Source organism: Copadichromis virginalis, linkage group LG14 (assembly GCF_057382275.1).
Source record: "Copadichromis virginalis isolate Kocher_CV1m ecotype Utaka linkage group LG14, C_Virginalis_male_GT1.1, whole genome shotgun sequence".
NCBI lineage: Eukaryota > Metazoa > Chordata > Actinopteri > Cichliformes > Cichlidae > Copadichromis > Copadichromis virginalis.
Genome location: NC_140631.1, coordinates 8,730,105 through 8,742,893, shown reverse-complemented (window position 1 = coordinate 8,742,893; position 12,789 = coordinate 8,730,105). Strand labels below are relative to the sequence as shown.

General features: G+C 42.1%; 2 protein-coding genes across 4 annotated transcripts; one reads left to right on the top strand and one right to left on the bottom strand.

The window, feature by feature from the left end:
* Window positions 1-1,531: 1,531 nt before the first annotated feature.
* Window positions 1,532-5,372, top strand: scg2a (secretogranin II a). Its single transcript, XM_085479200.1, has 2 exons — window positions 1,532-1,652; window positions 3,119-5,372. Exon 2 carries the CDS (start codon window positions 3,127-3,129, stop codon window positions 5,002-5,004), a length of 1,878 nt encoding a protein of 625 aa, XP_085335326.1. The 5' UTR covers window positions 1,532-1,652; window positions 3,119-3,126; the 3' UTR covers window positions 5,005-5,372.
* ap1s3a (adaptor related protein complex 1 subunit sigma 3a) lies at window positions 4,820-12,718 on the bottom strand. 3 transcript variants are annotated; one of them, XM_085479204.1, is made up of 6 exons: window positions 12,653-12,718; window positions 11,665-11,892; window positions 10,633-10,811; window positions 7,334-7,442; window positions 5,837-5,974; window positions 4,820-5,746 (listed from the first exon to the last, which is right to left on the bottom strand). In XM_085479204.1, exons 2-6 carry the CDS (start codon window positions 11,785-11,787, stop codon window positions 5,711-5,713), a joined length of 585 nt encoding a protein of 194 aa, XP_085335330.1. In that variant the 5' UTR covers window positions 11,788-11,892; window positions 12,653-12,718; the 3' UTR covers window positions 4,820-5,710. The 3 variants fall into 3 exon arrangements, with proteins under 3 accessions (XP_085335330.1, XP_085335331.1, XP_085335333.1); XM_085479205.1 differs by having other exon boundaries at window positions 11,746-11,892; XM_085479207.1 differs by having other exon boundaries at window positions 10,633-10,788; window positions 11,746-11,892.
* Window positions 12,719-12,789: the final 71 nt, after the last annotated feature.

The following is a 12,789-nucleotide window of genomic DNA, read 5'->3' as shown; positions in this document are numbered from 1 at the left end:
ACATAACACAGCTGTATGAAAAAAAGGAAATTCTAATTGCCAATGAGAAACTTGTCATCTGACCTGAGAAAGCACTTTGTCTTTTTCAGTGGACAGGCGGTGGAAATGGGAGCGGAACTGAGCTGTAATTGGTTTCTGTTTACCAGTAATCTTTCCACGGACACAACCACAAGCAATTAGTCAGACAGCTCGGGCTTTATCAGTACAAAAGTGGCACAGTGTGTGGATGGGTGCATGTGTGCGTGTTATCCATGAGGGAGGGTGTAATTAGGCTGAAGGAGGCATGAGATAAAAATTAGCTCTTTTGTCCTGGTTCTCTTTTACTCCCTTGGCCCTGACAGTGTCTTCTAGAAGTTGTGAATGTGACAACAGTGAGCCTCTAAAGTTCCTTAATGAATGGGAAAAGATGCTGTATGACTCATCAGTTCCCACCCCATGTACATACACATTTTAAACACAAAAGGGTTTTAAAGCAGATTGTATAATGTTTTGAAAAGCTTGAAAATGGAAGTGCTGACAAATGTTTTACCAAAAGAAAAGAAGAAGAAGAATTGGGCTTTTTAAATCACATTAAATTGTTTACATTGTGTCAGGCTTTGTGAGTCATTGTGAGGAAGGACTGTGAGGATGCTGAAAAACCCAGAGAACCGTTTTACTGCAGCTGTGACAAAGCGAAAAAACAAGAAAAGCTCCACTGAATGTCAGACAGCCCGGTCAGTGGAGGATAGCCAGAACTGAAATCAAACGCAGCAAAGCAGTGGATTTATGAATGAAACTGCAAGCACTGCACACACACGCACGCACACACAGATTTATAATAGACAAGATTTGACAGGCAGCCAAAAATAAATAGAGATCATAGTGCACGCTGGTTGACGGCACTCTCTCTCTCTCTCTCTCTCTCTCTCTCTCTCTCACACACACACACACACACACACACACACACACCTCCGCAGTCCCTCTGTCACCCCGCCCGTCTCTGGCTTTGGCGGAGTCCGTATGTGAGTCATCGGTGGACTTTTAACTGTCTCCGTCCCTCTGTGCTGCAGCAGAGACACAATGACAGCAGCCATTCAACACTTTCTGTTGGTAAACACACTATAAGCGCACTATATAATCAGCGCAGGCACACGGTAACTCATGCATTCTGATTTCATTTAGTCCCTATCATTTAGGATTTTAACGGTGAATGGACCCTCAAAAGGTGAGTTAGTGTAAACAGCTTGGTCTTCCTCCTCCACCACATCTGAACAACAACAATAAGGTTTCTCAGAGGAAACTGAATTTCAAACACCGCCTGAGTCGCGCTCTGTGATACCCCGGGCAGCCCTATAAATACGGGGCTTTATGCATCTCTATTATAAACTGTGATGATGGCTGCACGAACTAATTTCAGTCCGTATTTAGAGACAGAAGCACTTTTGTTTGGCTGCCTCAAATGAAATACCCGCGTGCGCGTGCTGGGCGTTTTTAATGTAAGTGAACTCGTGCGCGTGGGTGTGTTGCGTATCTCCTGGCTCTCTGACGCACGAGTCAGGTGGTTCCTCTAATAGCGCGAGGAGCTTTCCGCGGTCCTGAAATCCAGACTCGCACCGCGAGGCAGAGAGATGCTCAGCTCACTCCCGACCGTCGGCAGAAACTGAACTCCAGAGGTGAGCTATCTGTTGTTTGTACTCATGCCGTCTAACGCACGCGCTTTTCTCTTTTCTCGCCGCGAACAGAGAGCGGGCTTTTCAGTCGTTTAAAAAGAGCTTCGTTTTTTTGCCAACCTGATGCGCCGCTACAGATGTTGAGGAGCAGAGGTTGTGTTGGTCGCAGAGTGTCTTTGTTCTCGCGCCGCTCCAGGTTATTTTCGGAGCCTCTGTGGCTTTTAAGAGTAACTTTTAGTGCTGCAAATGTAAACATTAGTCTAACCATAATATTTGCTGAAGTTCGAGCAAGTTAAATGTAGCTCTGAAGAACCGATGGAGACGTAAATATGGTGCTTGTGATGCCGTAGCACTTCTGGTCTTTTCTCGTGTTCTTATTATTCTCTGTTATTCTCTATGTCCTTATTATTTCTCTCACTGAGACACAATTCTTGTCTTAGTGAGAGAAATGAAATGAAAGAAATAAAATTATTCTGTAAGTATGATTTAATGAACGCTGACATTTATGTGCGGACTTAAAAGTTCGAAAAATAAAAAGGTCAGAAAATGCAAAAAAATTGTTGTTCAGAGGTTTTCGGGCTAAAGGAGAGATTCCATGGGAACATCAGCCCTACCGGGTTACCTTGACAACAAGGGCCGTGACTCACGGAGAGCAGCAATTCGATGTCTAATGAGATTTTAGACGGGAGCTGGAAGGCGCTGCTGTTCCCGCTGCTGTTCCGCTGCTGGCGAACAGGCGGCACATTCCAGTGTGATCTCCAAATATCAGCGAGGGAAAACAAACAGTGTCTGACCTGCACGGTGATTTACACTCAGAGTCACGGCTACTACGTATTTTTACTTTGTAAAAAATATATTAACATACACTTGAAATGTGTCAGGTTAATAAAATAAAATAAACAATTCACTCTTCTGTCTGTCTTCAGGATTTTTTGTTAATTTAAAAAATGGTATGGAGTATGAAGTGCAGTATTTGTTTCCCAAATTCAGTAGAATACAGTCTGAAATAGGAGTGAATGAGGCCAAAATCTTTAAATCTGTAAGTACTTCTGTAAATGTAGCCTACTAAGGGTGGGGGTAGATGACATTTAGGAGGGCAATCATATTTAGTGGGAGCCCCACCACCGCTCCCACGCCCTCCCTGATTCTAACTACAGCAGAGCAGAGCGGATGTAAAAGGCTAACAGTAATTTAATAGTTTCTTCCCTGACATTTCACATTTATTCCAAGGTGTTTGACCTGGTTTCCATCAGAGCACCAGTCATCCCTGTCACAGACAAACAAATGGACTCAGTGTCGCCAAAGATGTCACTGTGGTTTGCGCTGTTATCATCAAAGCAGACATTTAAATTGACAATGACAGCAGAAGGCATTTTAGAAATGCCAGAGCGGTAACCACTGAGAACCTGTTAGGTATAACCGTGTAAAGGTCAGAGCTGACATGTGCTTCTTTTGTCTTTCATCTACAGGCGTCACCATGTCGTCACTCCCTGAGACCTCTGCCACAGGCAAACCTTTCCTTGTCTGTTTTGCCAACCTCCTCTTGCTCCTTCTCTTCCTCAGTTCCTCCAGCATTCATGGGGCTTCACTGAGGGCGCATAGACTTCGTGGAAGTGAATCAGAGAGTAGGAATGTCCACCAGGTTCCTAATGCAGATATGCTGAAAGCCTTGGAGTTCATTGAGAGCCTCCGTCAAAGAACCAATGTGGAGCCTCCTCTCACTCCAGCTGCCGATGCTGGCCACATGGATGATGCTGAGAAGCTGCGTGCCATGGTGAGGCTTGCTTCCAACCCTACACAGAGCAAAGATGAGGAAGAGGAGGACGAGGAAGGAAGGGAGGATAAGAGTGAAGAGCTGCTGCAGGCTGTGCTCAGCACGCTCCAGCAGACGGAGGCCTCCAAGCCTGCTCTGCTTCGTCCCAGCGCAGAGAGGACAGACATGAAGCACAGGGTGTACGTGCAGCAGAAACAACAGAGCATCACGCCTCACAAGAAGCTGCCCTTAATGTTTGAGGATGAGGAGGAAGGTGAGGGGGATGAGGAAGAGGACGAGGAGGGACTGGAGCATGACAGCCCATACAAACGTACCAATGAGAATGTGGAGGAGAAGTACACACCTCAGAACCTAGCCACGCTGCAGTCTGTTTTTGATGAACTTGACAAGCTGACCAGCCCAAAGACCACACATAAGCGCTTAGATGAGGAGGACAACATGGAGAAGGATGATGTAGATGAAGATCTGTTTAATGCGAGGAATGCAGCGTATGACGATATAGGAGGGGATCTGACAGACTGGGGTCCACTAGAAGGACAGGAAGAGGAAGACGAGCAGGAGGAGAGGCAGAATAAATATGAGGCTTACAGAGGGCTCGATTACATCGACAACAATGACGAAGGGGCTGATGCGGATGAAGATGAGGAGGACGGTGAAGGGTACCCCGTTAAAAGGTCAAAAGATCTGGATGATGCAGGAAATCTGGTGGACTACTACCTCCTGAAGGTGCTGGAGAAAACGGAAGAGGAAGAGCAGAAAAGAGAGCTAGAGGAGGAAGAGGAAAGAGAGAGGGCGGTGAGGATGGTGGCTCAGAGTCAGTACAGAGATAACATAGATCCACGGGTCATCTACAAACTCATTCAGATCTCCCAAAAATACCAGATCCCACCCGAAGACCTGTTGGACATTCTGAAAACAGGAGACTTGACGAATCAGGACAAGTCGCAAAAGAGCAATGGTTTAGCCAGAGGAGAAACTACGCTCTCTAAGATATCCTCAAAGAAGATAAACACCATTCCTCAGGAAAAATTCTACAACAGACGGCTGCCTTATCCACAAAAGACCCCAGAGGAGCTAAGAACGGAAGAGATCCTTAAAATCCTGGGGCTGGGAGCTGCGGAGAATCCCATCAGGAAGCAGAAGCACCACAGAGGCTCACTGTCACGACTTCACAGTCAGCCTACGGGAGTGTTTGGGGAATCCACTCCCACGCAAAGGCGCCTTCCCAGCACTTTCAAAGATGACTACGATGACACCGTGGATGAGGATGAACTGGCAGCATATCTAGCTGCTCAGATGCTGGCACAGTATCCCAAACCTGCGTACAGGAACAACAAGGCGAGTCAAAAGCGGGAGGAAGCTGGCCAGAGCACAACAGGCTCTTTTGAAAAGGCCATGGAGGAATATTTTGATCAAATGGATTCAGATAATAGCCCAAAGGAAAAGAAACTGTCTGAGGGTGACGACAGGGGCAGTAACGCTCAAATGCAAGGCTTAGAGAATGAGGCGATGATGAAACTGCTGAGCTATCTGAACCCAGAAACTGAGGAAAGCGATGCCAAAACTGCCCCGGGAATATAAATCAGGCTGTAGATATATATACATAATTCTCTATTGTTTTGGTGGAAGGAAGAAAAATAAAGTATTTTGAAGAATAAAACATGCAGTCAACTTTAGTTATTCTGTAGGTTTACAACCGTTCCTGTTTATTAGCAGAAATGTAAGTGTTCAGACATTCTCTTGATGTTTTTATTTTTGTTTTTTTCCAGATGACTTGGTTGCTCAAACAACACTTAATGAGTACACGTGTCTCACCAGCCTTACATTTCAACGCACACACAATCAAAACCAGTGTTGGATCCTTTAGATTCACTTGTGTTTTTTTTGGTAATTCTTTCTTAAATGTGGTCATATGTGACATAGCTGAGGTAAATAAAGCATTGACTTTATTTTTTTCCTTACTGTCTAGTGTTTCTCCATTTGCTCACCACCACACAAAGCATCGGTCTTAATAAAGTCACAAAACAACTAATACTAAGTGAAAAAGGTGATATTGGCTCATTTCAGTCACTTACCTGTCACGAAACCCTGAGATTAATAAATATGAGCCTTCAAAGGCACTTACAGATGCAAACATCATTACTATTCTTCACACCTGAGTCAAAATATCACCAGGTTTGTGGTTGTTGTATGACCACAGCACTACCCTGAAAGAGTCTTTACTGCCAAGCGATAAACATCTCGCTTCATGCTTTCAAATGTGAACCATCCGCCGTCCTCTCTTGGCTCAGTAGGCAGGTTTGCTCATGTATTCTTCCATCGTCTGTGGTGACATAAGAGTCACAAGAATGAATTTTCAAAGAGTCAGGGCAAAGCTTGCACTAGCTAAATGTTTGACAAAAGCTTAATATACCTCTTGGAGTGTGTCGGCCTCCTCCATAGACACACCCACGGCCAGTTTGGAGGTTTCTAAGATCTCTCCTCCCATGAGGAATTCATCCAGGATGAAGTAAGCCTTCTCGAAGTTGAAAATAATGTCCAGCTCACACACCTGAAAAAGAACGACACAGCATGCATCAGATCAGAGAAATGAATACATCTCGTAACACTTCACTGAATAGTTGTTTTACCATAAACAATCAAACGATAATAATGTTAATGAATCATTTGCAATCAGCTTAAATCATTAGGGTGTGTACAAAAAATAACTCTGTGAATTACATACTGTTGTACACAATAACTATTATGGAATATGGAATGTACATTTTAAATATTACAAAAACAATTTGATAAAAACTTAAAATTTCATAGGTGGGTGATCATTTTTCTCTCATCTGTATGCACTCCTGAAAAAATGTGTTATGAACATCAGCTGTGACTGTAACCATTTAGATAATGTTGATACATGTTTTACAAATCAACTCTTTACCGATCAATAAACATCTATGTCTCTCAAACTACAAACTCAAGTTTAATTAACTATCAGTTTATTTTTTAAATGATACTTATTTAGTTATTTGAGTGTTATTAAGTGGATGAAACCACCAATTAAATTTCATTAAATTTTAGAAAGAAATTGCAAATATATGAAAGAAAGAAAGAATTACAAGGAAAAATAAATACATATATGCAGACTTTTATATATTGTTGTCAAGCCAGTTTGTTTCCCAAACAAATTAACCTCCCAGTGTTTTGCATTGAGAACGCAAACCACTTGTTCTCATTGGCTGGTTTTTGTAAATAAGAAGGTTCAGCTGATTTCTAAGTCTAGTCAAATCAGGAGTGCTTAAAAGTGTTTTGAAGCAGCGACAGATTACAGACACTAGAGGGAGTCTGACAAGCTTGAGCAAGGGAGTTTTTACTGTCCTCACCATGAAAACCCCCCCCACATTGCACTGTTTCACCTAAAAAGGCACCCACAGTTACTCTGTGTACTTGATTTTTAGACTAAGCTCCTTTAACCTAATCAAGGGGTCTGAACTGAAGTTGATAGAGCTACATAAAGTGCACTCAACTTCCATTCAACATATCTGTATCTATGTGCAGAAGTTGAACACAGGCTGTGAGCCAGGGCCTGCCACCTGACATCACCCAATGTATAAAAAAGCTGAACCAATTTAGCCTGAGTGAGAAAAAATGCCAGTAGTCAGGGTGTCCAACAATCACATACTTGAGTCCATACACGGTGGCTGTATCTTTTCAATATTTGAGAAGAATTTTGAGAGGCTTGCATAACTCCCAGTATAACACTGGTGACTTAGGTCAACCTGTGCAGAGCTGTTATTAGCCAAAATAATTGAGAACATCTTAGCAGAGGTGCAGGGACAACTGAGAAAGATGGATGATGTTTAAAAAGAGCCCCTTAACAACCTCTGGATTGTTGTAGGCCATGGCATCCAACTCTACTTACGTTTCCAAAGTATTTATCCAGCAACTCAACATATCTGTGCAGCACCTCGAGGGCAAGCAGCTCATTATCCTTGTCCTCCAGACCAGCACAGAAGTACAGGCTGGCATACCTGCAGTGGAGGAAGAGAAAAGCTTATTGTGATCATTTTTACAATGTTGTCATAAAACAAGAATGCAATACAATATGGTGAAATATAAAAATACATATATATATGTTAAGTCTAATTGTTGAATGTGTCATTGTGTTTCTTAAATTTGTAAGGTCTTAGTTCGGGGGTGTAGCTGGGCTTGTGGAAACACAGACCCAACAATATATATATGTATATGTATCTAATAGATCTCCAATTTGTACATGTAAATGGAGAGTCCTCTTCACACACTGAGGTTAATTATGGAGTTCCACAGGGTTCAGTGCTAGGACCAATTCTGTTTACATTATACATGCTTCCCTTAGGCAGCGTCATTAGAAGACATAGCATAAATTTTCACTGCTATGCAGATGACACCCAGCTCTATCTGTCCATGATGCCAGATAACACACACCAATTAGTTAAACTGCAGGAATGTCTTAAAGACATAAAGACCTGGAAGGCCGCTAACTTTCTGCTTCTTAATTCAGAAAAAACTGAGGTTATTGTACTCGGCCCTGAAAAGCTTAGAAATATGGTATCTAACCAGAATCTTACTCTGGATGGCATTACCTTGGCCTCCAGTAACGCTGTGAGGAACCTTGGAGTCATTTTTGACCAGGATATGTCCTTCAACGCACATATTAAACAAATATGTAAGACTGCGTTCTTCCATTTGCGCAACATCTCTAAAATTAGAAATATCCTGTCTCAGAGTGACGCTGAAAAACTAGTTCATGCATTTATTACTTCCAGGCTGGACTACTGTAATTCATTATTATCAGGATGTCCAAAAAACTCACTGAAAAGCCTTCAACTGATCCAAAATGCTGCAGCAAGAGTCCTGACAGGGACTAGAAAGAGAGAGCAGATTTCTACTGTTTTCACTTCCGTTCATTGGCTTCCTGTTAAATCCAGAATTGAATTGAAAATCCTGCTCTTCACATACAAGGTCTTAAATAATCAGGCCCCATCTTATCTTAATGACCTTGTAGTACCATATCACCCTATTAGAGCACTTCGCTCTCGCTGTGCAGGCCTACTTGTTGTTCCTAGAGTATTTAAAAGTAGAATGGGAGGAAGAGCCTTCAGTTTTCAGGCCCCTCTTCTGTGGAACCAGCTTCCAGTTTGGATTCGGGAGACAGACACTATCTCTACTTTTAAGATTAGGCTTCAAACTTTCCTTTTTGCTAAAGCATATAGTTAGGGCTGGACCAGGTGACCCTGAATCCTCCCTTAGTTATGCTGCAATAGACGTAGGCTGCCGGGGGATTCCCATGATGCATTGAGTTTTTCCTTTCCAGTCACCTTTCTCACTCACTATGTGTTAATAGACCTCTCTGCATTGAATCATATCTGTTATTAACCTCTGTCTCTCTTCCACAGCATGTCTTTTATCCTGTCTTCCTTCTCTCACCCCAACCGGTCGCAGCAGATGGCCCCGCCCCTCCCTGAGCCTGGTTCTGCCGGAGGTTTCTTCCTGTTAAAAGGGAGTTTTTCCTTCCCACTGTCGCCAAAGTGCTTGCTCATAGGGGGTCATATGATTGTTGGGTTTTTCTCTGTATCTATGAGGCGACTTTTGTTGTGATTTGGCGCTATATGAATAAAATTGAATTGAATTGAATTGAATATGTATATATGTATTTAAGCTTGGTTCCTCTACCAGAGGCCTGGGAGTTTGTGGGTCCTGTGCAGTGTATGAAGCAACTTCTTTTCTAACTAAAGTTAACTAGACAGCTGACCAGTAAGGTGCTTCATGGACACGTGTTAGTTTATTTCCTTGTTGTTTCTTCACCAGTGAATAAGGTAAAAGAGTTGGTTCCAAGGTAAATTTGCATTTGGGAACTTTGGCTGCGAAGCCATGACATGCAATTAAATAATCTCTCAAGATGCAAGTGAAACATGTCATCATTGGACAGCAAAAACAAACAAGTCCATCAGAGAGACAGCAGAAGCACTTTAAGTGTTGAAATGAGCAACCTGGCACACTCAAGAAGAAAAAAGTGCATAGGTAAGCATAGCAACAGAATGGCCTTGAGCCACGATCGCCCCAGAACTGCAGCCGATGATCACAGCATTCTTTCTAAGTAAAGAAAGCATACTCTCCATAAGGAATAAATTATCAAAGTGTGACACAAAGACCACAAAAGTTGCAACCATTCATCAGTCTTGATAGGCCAGAAACTGCAAAAAAAACCCCAAGCGCTACATCTCAGACTCTACAGGCATTTAACTTTAAATATCAAAGTTCAGGTCAATGCAATTAGAAAGATACTAGAAAGAACAAATATGTTTTATTTGGAAGGTTTTTTAGGAGAAAGCCTCTTCTCTCTAAAAAGAACATGGCAGCACAACTTAGGTTTGCAAAGTTCTGCCTGGACAAACCACAATACTTGTCAAACAATACTTGACAAGACTGGAGTGGCGATATATGGCTGTAATGCACAGGGGTGGGGTTTGGGGGTGGTGCACACTAGAGACCTGTTCAAGGTGTATCCTGCCTCTTACCCTATGGTAGTTTAAATGAGCTTATATGATTCAGATAAGCAGTGGGTGGTTGTAGCTCAGGGGTTGAGCAGGTTATTGGGCCAAAATCCTCCTCAACAATGTGTGACACTAATAAAGCCACACAGAAAGCCATTATTTCAAATTATTGCTGCTACAGGCGACAGAGAGAGAGAGAGAATCTGCATAGTGTTTGTTAAGTAAATAATGACGTGTAATGTGCCTTGATATGTAAAATCTTAGAAGTGAAAGAGGGTGTGCTTTCAACATCAGTGTGATTGGTTGCATCTTTCCAGGACAGAAATCATATCAAACAAAAGAAAGGTGAAGAACCTCCAAATAAATACAGCATGTGTAGATGTTTTAACAGCTCTTGTCCGTTCTTTTCCATAACTACTGGATCTATTGTGAATTTCTCAACATTTACCATAAAGCCCAGTCTCAATACAAATGTGGCATTAAAGGCATCATATAGAAAAAATCTTTCCTTATTGGACTGTGTTCCCCACCTGTAATCTAGGTCATCTGTGATCTGTGTGTTTATCTAGATCTTGACGTTATCTGCTGATAACAAGTGTGTTCGCTCTGTGTGCAATTTTGAAGTATGAGCAAAGGCAACATGCACGTTAACCATTAAGCAATAAAGAGCTGTGTGTTGTGCCGCCACCTCTTGTAAACTATCTTGAGGTCCCTCCATTGGAGAAAGTTGCAGGAACGTGGTGGACGAGCCAACACTAGCATCGTCATGTCCCGGATCACCTTCTTTTTCTCCCGGTCTGTTAATGGCGTGAACCATTTCTGCAGTCGCAGCTTCCCCTGTCGACTGAACAGCAACAGAAAGCGCATCTGAAGGTAAAGCGGATGGAAGAGCAGAAAACAGTGACTTTGGTTTAGTCATTTTTAGCCCTGCAAACACATTGCTTGTAGCTAAAAAGTGGTTAATGTGTAGCTTTTCAGAGAAACACAAACATAGAGCGAAGCAGTGAACGGTAATACCTGCCTTTGCGTGTGGCTGTGCCAAACCGCAATTACATTTGCCAACTAGACATGTGTAAAGATCACTAGGGAGACATAACACCTCTAAATCACCTTTGAGTGCAATAACACAGTAAATATAGTGGTTGTGTTGTGCAACAGCAATTAATGAAAGCTCTTTGCCCTGGGGTGTAGCTGCACAAAGGACTGCTTCTACCTGCAACAAGGTGACTATGAGAACGTGTGGAGTAAAAATAGCCATGTGTGGAACAATACTTGCTGAATCAGACACTTTTTAACCCTGATGCAATTATTTTCTATGCTGTGTAAATACCAAAGAAACTCAAGCACCACAGATTTGCATTCATTTACTTGTCTGACTGGATCTGGGCTTTACCCAAAGTCTAGTTATCCTAACATGAGGAGGAGAGGGCTCACACAATTTTTTCTCCTCTAATTTCCACTTCTTAAAAACGTTTGGGCCATGCCTACCGATTTCATGACCTCTGAACAAGGAAGTTCTTTCTATTAACTGATTATACAGCTATAATATACAAATCCAAATAACCTACAATCTGCTGATCTCAGGTTAAAAAAGAAACGAAGCAAACAACACACACAAACAATAATTTGGATACACTGAGCCAATAATTTGATGCATTTCATTGCCTATAAGCGGATAGAGCCACCTCAGTACATCCAGTTATGGGCACAGGTTACTTACCATTTTGTAAGCCGCCCAAATGAAACCCTGTAGCCCTGTAATTAAGCCCTGTAATCGCAGAATCCCAGTACTCTCACTTACTGCAGGATCGTGTGCACTCTCAAGTGTAGCGACATTGTTCATCTACCCAGAAATCCTTGCCGCTCCCACCTTCTTCCAGCCAAGAGCCGCGCCCTGCTACTCTGCAGCTGCTGATTGGCGCACTCAGACAGGTGAGCAGGCAGAGGGCTGCAGGTGGGGTATACAGTACACTTCAGCCTGGTGGGAAATGTAAGCTGCAGCCTCTGTTACATACTGCAACAGTGTCAAGCAAAGTTTGGGGTCACTCAATCACAAATATAAGAGAAAAGCTAAAACTATGGCTTCTGTTTCCGTTTCAGTTTATTTTCCTTTTAAATCAGCATTTTAACTTATAGCTAAATGTCATAGTTCTTTGTTTCTGTAGCAGGCTGTCAGTTGGGGGTTTTTTTGTCAGACTTTTGTCTCATAATTGTTGTGTATTTTTTTTCTCCTTAGTATCAACTAATGTAACTCCTCAGTATTATTAACTTATCAGACATTTTTCCCCTTTAAACACGGCTACCTTAAACCTAACTGTAAATTGAAAGAACTAGCTTTTTTTTGGCTAGCTATCAGTTAGCGGAATTCATGATGACTGCTTGGTAACCTATGTCTTTGTGGGGGGGGGGGTTATTGTATATTTCTATTTTATATTTTCGTGTATATTTACAATTTCTTTAAGCATCACCGTCTTGTATTACCCCAATAGATCACTTCACTCTGGAAGTGATCTATTAAGCTTTTAAATGCTTCCCATTTAAAAGCAAAATGGGAAACAGAGCCTTCAGCTTTCAGAGCTCTCTGTTGTGGTACCAGCTCCCAATTTGGATTTGTGACACAGACATCCTCTCTACTTTTAAGATTAGGCTTAAAACTGTCATTTTTGATAAATCTTTTTTTTTTTCTTTTAATTTGTCGTTTTTCTTACCACTGTTGCCAAGTGCTTGCGCACAGGGGTCCTCCGACTGTTAGAGGGTTCACTAAGACCTACAATATAAAGTGCCTTGAAATAATTATTATTGGGGTTTTGTGTAAATAACATTGAATTGAAATTTGAATATTTTA